This window comes from Triturus cristatus, chromosome 6 (assembly GCF_964204655.1).
Source record: "Triturus cristatus chromosome 6, aTriCri1.1, whole genome shotgun sequence".
In the NCBI taxonomy this organism is placed as follows: domain Eukaryota; kingdom Metazoa; phylum Chordata; class Amphibia; order Caudata; family Salamandridae; genus Triturus; species Triturus cristatus.
In genome coordinates this window covers 1,949,856,940-1,949,868,121 of record NC_140589.1, presented here as the reverse complement: position 1 = coordinate 1,949,868,121, position 11,182 = coordinate 1,949,856,940, and the positions used below count along the sequence as shown (strand labels likewise).

Here is an 11,182-nt window from a genome sequence, read left to right as displayed (position 1 = left end):
AGGACATTACGCCCTCCTCTGTGCTGCAACCATAATACCTGAGAGTGTGAGCCGACTGTGGTATAGAATTTTACTCGCACCGGGAGACTTACTGACAGCAAAATCACCAACCCTCCTTTGGCTCTACCCATGTTTGAGCTCTGTGCCAGGCAATTAAGAGTGACATATCCATCAAGATAGATCTCCTCTGTAAGCCACGTCTCCTGTAGACAGAGTGTATCATACATAGTAATGAACTCCTGCCAACCTAGGGATTCTATCTTTTTCCGCCATCCTGCGATGTTCCAACTCACTAAATTATAACCTTTGCCTAGGGTACTAACCTTAGGAGCAATATGCTCTCCCACAGAAAGAGGGGGCGATAGCCTGGTGACTGGCTCATCTCTGGGTTGGGATTTATTAAGTACCAAAGAATTAATGGATACCGTCAAAGGTAAACTCTCAACTTGTGCGGTCTCTGAAGGCATCTGCTCCCCCAGAACCTCATCTACTTTATCCAGGCTACTCGCTAGTGGCCCTTTATCCTGATCAAAGCAGTCACCCATGATTTGACTGTCAGGGGGCAGTCAATCTACTGTGTCAAGGCAGCTGAAGTGGTTATAGTCGCAGAAATGATCATGGGCTAACATAGGACCAGGCCTGCTAATATATCTCCTACGATGTCCCCTTGAATTGACCCTCGTCCACTCCTCATGGCCTCTCCCGTGTGCCATGCTAGTTGGTGGATAGAAGAAAGACAGTGGTAGGGTTTGAATGGTAGAGTCCAGGGACCTATTAAATCCAGCACAAACATGGGCAACAGTTCTAGGGTCCCTGAAATTGACAGTTATACAGTCCCCATTTATAGTTTTAGGCGATTTCCCCAGCCAAGGTATCCGTCTTACCATCAGGATCTCACTAGATAAGTGGGATGGCAAAGGTCTATTCCAATTTAGCCAGCGGATCACTTTACTTTTTAGGGAGCTGAAAGATTCACCTTCCTCCTCTTCTAGTGCCGGTGCTCCTGCCAGTACCACCGTGAAACGGTTAGAGTCGGGTGGGAGGTCCGGATATCGGGGTCTATTTCTACTACACTCTCTGACTAGGGCTGGAGGAACCACCTTAACATCCGCTTTATTCCCAGAGATAACGCACCCATCCACCGAGGAAGCAACGGTCAGCTTAGGGACTTCCTGTGGCACCGGTTTATTTGGCCCAGGGAGTCCTACTTTATTATTGTTAGGCATACCCAAATCTATAGATGATATAGTCCCCCTATTTACACAGACTGGGGTGGTAGCAACGTTTTGCTTGGTGGCCAAACTTGGATTTGCCACCAGCACAGCTGTATTTTTCTCGATGTTACTTAATCTAAGGTCAATTTGTTCTAGTTTAACCTCAAGAGGTCGTAAAAGGGATTTACATAGGGCTCCCAGGCTTTCTATAGACAGTCCAGGGTCCAGAGGTGCTGGCCTAGAATTGTTAGAGATAGGTTCGGTTAAGTCGACCATTCCAACCCCTGCATCCTTTGGTTCTATAATCGGCCTAGGTGGTTGGGAGCTACCACCTTGCAGCTTAGCTAGTTTAGGCTTATTCCCGTCTTTTTTGTTATATACCCGTTTTCTTTTTGGAATGGCCCCTTCTTTGGTCCCTTGAATGGTCCCTTGATTTACTATGCTAACAATAGGGGCCCCTGTAGTATCATTTTCAGGGGCGACGCAATGATTAGAGAGGAGTGAATCAATTTCGGGCGAAATTTCATTCACTAGAATGTCTAACTCCTGCGAATCATTTCCCCCCATTCCTGAGGTAGTGTTAGGCTCTATTGGCTGTGTTACTGTGATAACAGGGATTGGGTTCCTGTCTGGGCTTTTGGCTAAGGCGATCGCTCCTAGGGATGATCTTTTAGAAATTAATTCATGTGATAAACGCTTTTCTAATACAGAAATTTCCTTTTCAATCAAATTGTTGGCCCTAATAAAGAATTTATCCATACCTCCTGCAATAGAACCCCCGGCAAGAGAAGCTTTGCTTCTCAGCTCACGTCCCGACATAGTAGACAACGTCACTTTTTGGCACCTTAGTGTCCTGAGACCAAGAGGGAGGGCCCGGTCCGGTCTTGAACGGTCAGGAACGGGAAAGAACGGTCCCGCCCTTGTCCCCGGCTTCTCCCGGGCTGCTCCCGCGCTGCAGTAAGGAGGGCCTGTAAAATAGAGGTAATGGCTGGGGGGCGGAGCAAGCAGGGAGAGCGGGCCAGGTGTTTCTGGTCAGGCTTACAGGGACTCCTGGGAAATGGAGTCTCTGATTGCACTGCTCGCAGCCCTGCAGTAGCTCCTAGCCACCCACAGCAGTCTCTGGTAGACCAGCCCCTCCTCCGACCAAGTCCCAAGCAAGGAGCAACGAAGCGGGACCCGCGGAGCGGGTCCGGCGAGGTGTAGCGCCTCTAAAGCGTCACAGGATGCTGCAACGAAGATCAGATCCACAGCGTCCCGGCAGTTAGGTGAGATTGATGTCCCAAAGAGGCTTCCTGGGCCAAGGGGTTTTAGCTCCGTAGGTGGGGGCGGAGCAATCAGGGAGAGCGGGCCAGGTATTTCTGGTCAGGCTTACAGGGACTCCTGGGAAATGGAGTCCCTGATTGCACCGCTCGCAGCCCTGCAGTAGCTCCCAGCCACCCACAGCAGTCTCTGGTAGACCAGCCCCTCCTCCGACCAAGTCCCAAGCAAGGAGTAACGAAGCGGGACCCGCGGAGCGGGTCCGGCGAGGTGTAGCGCCTCAAAAGCGTCACAGGATGCAGCAACGAAGATCAGATCCACAGCGTCCCGGCAGTTAGGTGAGATTGATGTTAGGTGAGATTGATTGCTTTTTATTACAATATTTAGCAACTGGATCATTCTCCTCAACTTTCTCATGCTCAAAGTACTTAAGAACAGCCTCGTAATTACGAATTAGTGCACCAACAGCAAAATGCCTTGAAAGCCACCGGACTTCATTCAGTGGTCGAAAAGAGACCACTTCACATTCAGTGACCGATGCAATTTCATCCAGCTTGGACTTCCTTGCAGGAGATCTGGAGAACACAGTGTAGACAGTCCTCAATAATGTCTCCATCTCTTTAACCATTGGAACCCTTTTCCAGGCATCATCAACTCCCAAATCTTCTCGATGGGCGACACAATGCTGCTCAACTAGATGAGGTATGGATTGTTTAAGGTGAGTAGCAACACCATTATTCTTACCCAGCATCACGGACGCACCATCAGATGTGAACATGACCATTTTCATAAGGTCCAGTTCATTGGCAGTGTAGAAATCTTTCACAGCAGTAGTGATAGCCTCAGCATTACAACTAGTCAGCTTCACTATGCCCCAAACTGTGTTTTGTGCTCTGTAGATGTTACTGGTCGGAACTTGAAGTACAGGATGAGCATTTTTGAAACAGAAATATCAGTGCTCTCATCAATTATCAATGTGTGATTCAAAGCGGTACGAAGTTCTGCCATAGCTTCACAGTGTATCACGCTATTGATGGCCTCAAGGAACTCAAAGGCATAGTTCTTGCTCCTCCAGCTGTCTGGTATCTTGACATACAAAGCTAGGTGGTCATGGATGTCTTGTACAGATAACATTGAAGTATTCATCTTGACTGCCAGCAACACGTTGTTGATGAGAATCTTTATCTCTTCAGGCACAGTTCTTTGGCGTTCAACTACTTCCATTCTATTTGCTTTGTCAGTGGCAGTTTCTGTCAGCATTGCCCGCACTCCAAAACCAAACCTGGCAGCAGCACTTCTGTTTCTCAAGATCACCATGGCAGACTCGTGTACTTTGCTAAGTAGATGGCGTTTCATGTAATCCAGTTTCCAGCCATCACTCCATTTCTTCCCTGTGGAAAAGTCCCCAACAATCTTGGCTTCGGCACATGCTTTGCAAATCAAGCCCACGTCTGGACTGTATTGGAAAAGTTCCTCGAGTTGCACGCGAACCTTGCTCCGTGAATTCTGCGTCTCAGCCTCCACAATTTCCTTCATCCACTCTCCCTTGAATACAAGGCAACATTTCTTCCTTTGTGGTGAAGCATTGCACTCTCCCAAAGTGACAGCTTTGCGCTTGAACATTTCCGTGCCCGCCGGTTCGAACCTGCTGTGCCACAAAGCCTGCAAGATATGGGAACATGGCTTACGTTGACGCCTAGCTCATGAATGCAATCCTTTGTACTACAAGGATGAAGATGCACCACAGTTTAACTCTACCAAACAATTACCTCTTCTGCTTGAACTCACGTACGCCTGTGTGAATGTATGGGGTTCTGGCTGCGAAGCCTGCAACAGAAGATGCACTACTTTAACTCTAGCAAACAATTACCTGTTTGTTCTGCCTGTACTCCCGTCTGCCTGTGCAATTGTATTCGTAGTACGGTCTCCCAAACCTGCAAAAGAAAAGGGGTGCAGATTGTGATTCTATTTAGCCAGCAACCCCCAATCCAACGAGGAACGTACACAAAATTACCTTGTCTTTGTGGGTACTCGCACCTGACCACTCCTATCCAAATACCTTACAGACTGGAAACCTGTAACTGAAGACAAGATAGTCAGCAAACGCTTGAAGAATCACAAACTATGAATGGGACCGGTCTAGAGACCCCAATAGGAAAAAATACCAAACAATTACCTGGGGTTCCAGTCTAGGACAAACAGGCGTGTGCCAATGTGTTTCATTATTAGTATGATGTAAACAGTACAAGAGTAATTCGAAAAAAATAAACACATGGGCACACAAAAACAAACTCTAATTACTAATGAATTTAGTATTTTATTTTGGAAGAGTGCCAAAAACGGGAACATGTAGTGGGAAGGTTGGTGCTGCATCTCGGTGATTAACTTTTAAATAGTTTGTTTTCTTTCACAGTACAAGGCTCCTAAGTGCAGTGAGTGGCCTCTCCCCTCAAGAAAACTAGGAATCAATGGTGCATTCTACAACACATGGATCCTTATATATTGACTGTTATTAGCTTTTAAGGAATAGTAAATGACAATCTTACAATGCACCAGCATACAACAATCTTTGTTGGGATTCCTCAATGATTCCCTTAATATCATCCTTCAACGGTGCCTCTCATTCCTCTGTCACATGTATTTCATTTGTTTTATAGCATCTCCCATACCAGTGGTTCCCAAACTGTCCACTCTAACTACTGTCCACTCTAACTACACTCCACACTAAAATGAAGCACAGGGCGCGCGCCTTAAAGGGAACGTAGGTCAGGACTCCGCCCGCCAGGTTACTCACGCTTGCCTACTGCTAAGATGCCAGCCTTCGGCTTCTTAAGGACTTCCAGTGTATCTTCTGTCTCAAGCAGCCATTCAACCATTCAAATGACAGTGTTCAGAGCGACAGCACCAAGGCCATCAAGAGTGAGTAGAGAATTTCTATATGTCTACAATGCTACAATGTCGTCATAGATGTTAACATTTACAAAAGATAATGCATTTTTAGCCCATTCCATTCTTCTTGTCTTTTGTTCAAAAAGAATCAAGCAGAAGGCCACTCGACCAGAGTAGAATGAAATATTGACTCTTCAAGAGGCTTAAAATGTTAAAAATGTCTAGAAATGTTCATTAGACTAAAACCATTTCAGTACGGCAAATAGTTATGGAAATAAGAGACGGATATAAGTTGAGGAGCGGATTGTGCAGGCAAAGGACAAGGCCCCTGTCTTGAAGAGGAAAAATTGACAAGAAAAGGACAGGCCATTGTTGTATTGCTACCTATATGCAATGATTATTACAAACTCCAGAGAACACACTTTTTATGTGTGAGCCAGTTTATAAATGGTGTCCTCTCCTCTCTGTAGAGTGCTGGCCTCTGCCCAGGGTGTGGCTGCATCCACAGTAGTTGAGTGCCAGCTCAGCGTGCACTTTCTCCTAGGTGCGGTGTTGGTCCCTCTCTGCGCTCCTCTAAGTCCTGGCTGCCAGACTCATGCTTTCATCTTCACAGAGACAATGATATGGGCACTATCTAACTGAGTATTTATAGCACCTAAAACAATAGAGCGTATAGTATGCGCTATATGAAGTCACTGCTCTTGTGCGTCTTTCGCCCATAAAGTGCTTCATGGAGTTTTAGGCGCTTCAATGTAATGAAAAGTAGAGCTCTCAGCGAGACCTGTTTTCAAACCCCCTCCGAGCGCAACCTAACTGAGCACTTAAAAACAGGGCTACCTTTGGGCACTGTAGTAAGTTGCGATTAATGTATGTGCAGGGAAAGTGCTGCAGGCGACTTCCACGCCAGGAGTCCCTGTGGGTAAGTAGGACGGAGCGTGGCAAAGAAGTCCTCTGTGCAGCGCACATGCCCCGAATCTGCCTATCAAACCTTTTGTGTATCCTTTCCCTGTGGCAACTGCCCAATAGAAATACTGGCCCACTTCCTATGCTTCTGATCATGATAGCAGTATTCTAACACCCAGTCAAAACTTCACACCCGAAAGGCATATAGCAAAACGGAGCCAATGAGTGCCTTGTAAGAAAGCACTGAAAATGCACAGGGCAACACCAAGAAAAGCAAGAAACAACTTAAAACATGAAGAACCATGCACAAATTAAAAACAAGCGGATTCAGTGAGGTCTGTTATCACTCGTGCAATTTGCAGAGCGTTGTTAAAATGCACGCTACAAACTCGACCGTATTTGGGGTTCAAAGAAGTGCTTGTGAGAGATGGCTTTCACACACTGCCAGCAGCACCAACTCAGTATGTCACGTAAGGATATCGTCCACACTCCATATTGTCTCAAAACTAGGCCTCCATGCAGAGTGTCCTTTCATCCAGACGTACCGCTAGGAATGTACAGTACAAGAGCCACATGCTGTAGTAATCTGGAGCACAAAGTGTTACTGACCTGTCTGTATCTACAAGGACAGAAGAGGAAGAATGCAGAAGAGTGAACACTGCGCCACCCAGCAGAGAATCATATACATATATATGCGCCAAAGTATTCAACTGCTTAGAAATACTAGCTAGAGGATGATTTATTCCACCAACAGAATTCATGCAACATAAAATCTACACCCTGGTGCCGAAGAGAAAATGCCACATGCCTTTGTTGATTACAACAACATGAAGTATTACAGATGCAGCTACACATATACATATACGGTGACAAATGAAATCTAGAACACACTCTGTGTCTGCCTGTACATCAGCACATGTTTTGACATCCCCGTCCACTCAAGCACAAAAACCGACGTATACAGCAGGGTTTTCAGACTATAATGAGAGATGTTCGTCCCGTGGCTTAGTTGTCGTGTCACTAATCTCCTTGAGTCTCAAGTTGTTGTTGATCATATCACAGTTCTGCTCCTTCATGTATTTTGGAAATGACTGGCCAGAACTGATACTGAGAGGGGCTGTAAACTTTAGGAAGAAGAACCAAAGAGAACTAAACTACTACTCACACATGACACCCTAAGTTTACCTTAAAGAGTGGGAGAGAGGGCGTACAATTATACTATTATACTGAGTGGAAGTGCCTTCCCTCGGAGGTGCGGCAGCAGTGAGAGCTCCACCATACTGCCCTGACTGCAGAACTACGATGAAACTTTGGAGCCCTTCTGGCGCTGCGCCTCGCGCACGGATTTGCGCGTGAATCCGTCCACCTCTGCTGCAGAGATAGCCAACATGGCTGTGACTGTGCTAGCGACTCCGTCATCCGCGCTCAAAATCTGTCTACAGGAGGAGGGGCGAGGGAGGGGGAGGGGGCAGGAGGGGTCCGGACTGACGGTGCCCATGAAAGATGCACAGACCACGCAGAGATTCCTATGATGGTGTGTATTCACAAGCATTGTGGACGGTGTCTCCCACCTTTTCAACACAAGTACATCTATTCCTGCGAGTTCACTTCAAGGAGTTACTTATATAGTGCTTGATATCACGGCTTGTCGTTAGCTGCATTTATGACGAATGGGCCGTGATGGCTTTGGAGGGATGTGTGTAATCAACGACAAACATTTGACTCGGAGCCAGAACCGGGGACTTTGAGATGACTTCTTGGATTTACGCCACTGGACCAATCCCCTTGGATTCATAAAACTATAAAACGGGTGATTTTTCTGCATTTGCTTTATGTGGTGAGTGAGAGCAGTCAAAGGTGATTTTTCCCACGAGGCTGAGCAGCGAGACATTTATGTTTTTTACATCTTTTACGATTGTGGCCTTTTGTTTATGTATTGATGGCAATCACAGCCCGAGAAGGGGCTCTGATTACCATCAATACTTAAACAAGAGGCCACAATCATCCCCGCACTGCGCTTTACTAACAAAAGAGTAGAGCCAGTTTAAAAACACAGCGTGTACTTTGGTACATGCTGTGATTTTAAACCGACTGTACTGTTTTGGTAGTAAAGCGCGGGGACGATTGTGGCCTTTTGTTTAAGTATTGATGGTAATCAGAGCCCCTTCACGGGCTGTGATTGCCATCAATACATAAACAAAAGGCCACAATCAGCCCCGCGCTCTGCATACACACGCCCCGAGCCGCCCCCCCCCCCAAGCCCCCAAGCCCCCTTACCTGCACTCTCCACGACTCCTCTCCGGCATCGCTTCAACAGTGCCTGCTTTTCGCGCCGCCCGCTTCTTAAAGCGGCGGCGCCTCTCTCCCGACGTCCTGGAATCGTTGTGCGCGCTCCACATCCGGGAGTGCGCGCTGACGTCATGGAAGGTGCGCGCGCGCGCGCACCCTAAAGGGAACGTAGATGATCTCAATCTTCTCAATCTCGCGCGGTGCATGATCGCGAGAAGAATGACGTGTTCGCGCAACAAATGACGTCATCGCACAACAATGCGAGCACAAACTGTTGCGAGACAGCGCAAAATGGCTACCAACAATCCAATATCTCGTGGAGAACGCGACCGGGTCGGGAAAACTTGTCAGCGAACGCGGGGATTCAGGTAAGGCGATCGCGCAAATGCAAGAATGTATTTTTTTACAGCGCGAGCAAGAAACAAATTATCGCTAAGCTGCGGAATGCGGAAATTTTGACATTTTCGCGCTTTCCGCGGAACGCGAAAATGCCAAATTATCACAATTTCCGCGAACGGAACGGTGTTTTGGCTAGGGGTGGGCGGAATTTGCGTAATCGCGTTACGCAAATCTTCGCGAAACGGTAAAAAAATCTCCGCGAACACGCAGAAATTTCGCGAACATGCGGAATTGCTTGTTCGCGATGCTTTTTTCCTGTTCACAATCGCTGTTTGCGTGCTCGGGGAGAAATATCTCGCGAACACGCATTTTGAGAACGCGAACAAGCAAAAATTTCGCGAAGTCGCGGAAAGCGGAATTTTGGGCAATTTCGCGTTCTCCGCAGAACGCGAAATTACCCAAATTCCGCGAATTCCGCTAACGGAGCGGAATTTACCGCCCAGGCCTAGTTTTGGCCCAGGCCTAAAGTGACCCCCTATTGCTGTATAGCACGGCTTAAATTCAATTTGGATGCTAGGAGGTCACAGCATCATTATTAGGCATTATGTAAATGTAAATGTAATAGACTTGTAAAGCACACAGCTGCCCCAGCAACGGGGCGTCCCGGCGCTGTAGACCGCTGGGGAACCCGTCCTGGCTATCCCTGTGAGATGGTCCCTTTCTGGGTATCTCCAAGGTGAAACCAGGCATCCCTGGCGTCTGTGGGGGGCTGTTGTAGAGATGAGGCAAGCTTAATGCCCAGAGTTGCCGAGTGTGTTCCTGGTTAGAGTAGGTACCGAGGCGAGAATTATCAAGTCTGTTTTGACCCTGGTCCACGACCCTGCCGCATCGGGAATTGAACCCTGGTCCCTGGCCGATTCTCTGCTTACGGGTCTGCCGCCTCTAACCAGTGAGCCAAACCTCTCCACCTATTATGAATATTAAAAAACGAATTTAATGCACCTATTTTAAATAACATTTTTTATATAATCAAAATATTTTTTTTTTTTATAAATCCAATCATTTTGATGAGTCCACATATGAAAAGCAAGCTGCATCACTTGCCTATCATATTTAAACGCATTCATTCATAGCCCTAAGAACAGAAACCTAATTTGAAAGTCTGCGCCACTTTTAAAGGACAGTCATTATTATTTAACATCAAAAACCACTCTTATCCTTATTTAAAAAGGCATTAAGAAAAGAAATCCCTACTGTCAATCTGTCCTCTGTTTATCAAAAATAATGAAACTACATTTCTAACTTTTAAAACAGCAGTCTGAAATGCAGGATTTTACACCGTGATTGCACTGACTTAAGGGGTAGTGACTTTAGCTGTTTTCTGTGGCCGGAGTCAGAAATAGTCTAATGTTTACACAGCTGCTTGACACGAAAAGGCGTCAAATTCACAAGCCTCTCAAGTCAGCCTTTCGAGCCAGCACAAATCTGTCGTTCTGTAATGTGTATTCAGGTCAACAACAACCAACTCACTCAGATAATGTGAATGCCTTTTAATACCTAATACAGAAGGATAAATGCTGTGACATTTTGTACCTTAATTGTATCTATTGCAAAACACACAATTTCGTTTTTTGAAGCTTTTTTATTCCTATTAAATGTGGATTCTAATTTTATCTTTAACATTGTGGCAATTTGCACACATGTATAGTGTCTTACTCTGTCAATTTAATGATAGCGTGCAGCTATTTAGCATATACTATATAATTCATTGCTGGATTCTTTTAAAATATATTTTATTTTAATGATGTTTTGCATAACAGAATGATGACAAAAAAAAAACATTGAGCTCATTCCAGACATTTTCAAAACGGTGTCATACACATAATACAGGGCACTTAAGGCTAGCCATTCTTGCACCAAGAGCGCAATCGCTACTTACTCACACAAGTACCACTAATGACAAACCACAGACATTTAATCACACATTTAACTCACAGATCAACACTTAGGACAGAAACAAAAGACAGCCCACAGACTGTACTTAAACCAAACCATTTGTAAATACTAGTTGTAAGTCATATTCACTAGATTTGGCTGGCAGAACACCAAGAGAAAAACGCTCTGCATATCACCACTTATGAATGTTACTAAGTGCACAGAGCAGGATCCTTTCTACGTACATATTTAGTTCCTCAGGGTACTAGTCACCAAAGAAGAAATACGTTTCTATACCTAAACCTAGTTAGGTATCCCCTCTAGGGGAGCCGGCTAATTCTATACAAGTTCCAAGG

General features: G+C 45.9%; 1 protein-coding gene across 1 annotated transcript; it reads right to left on the bottom strand.

Moving 5' to 3' along the window:
- Window positions 1-3,338: 3,338 nt before the first annotated feature.
- LOC146822576 (uncharacterized) lies at window positions 3,339-4,094 on the bottom strand. The gene has a single exon (XM_085610088.1). It carries the CDS (start codon window positions 4,092-4,094, stop codon window positions 3,339-3,341), a length of 756 nt encoding a protein of 251 aa, XP_085466214.1.
- Window positions 4,095-11,182: the final 7,088 nt, after the last annotated feature.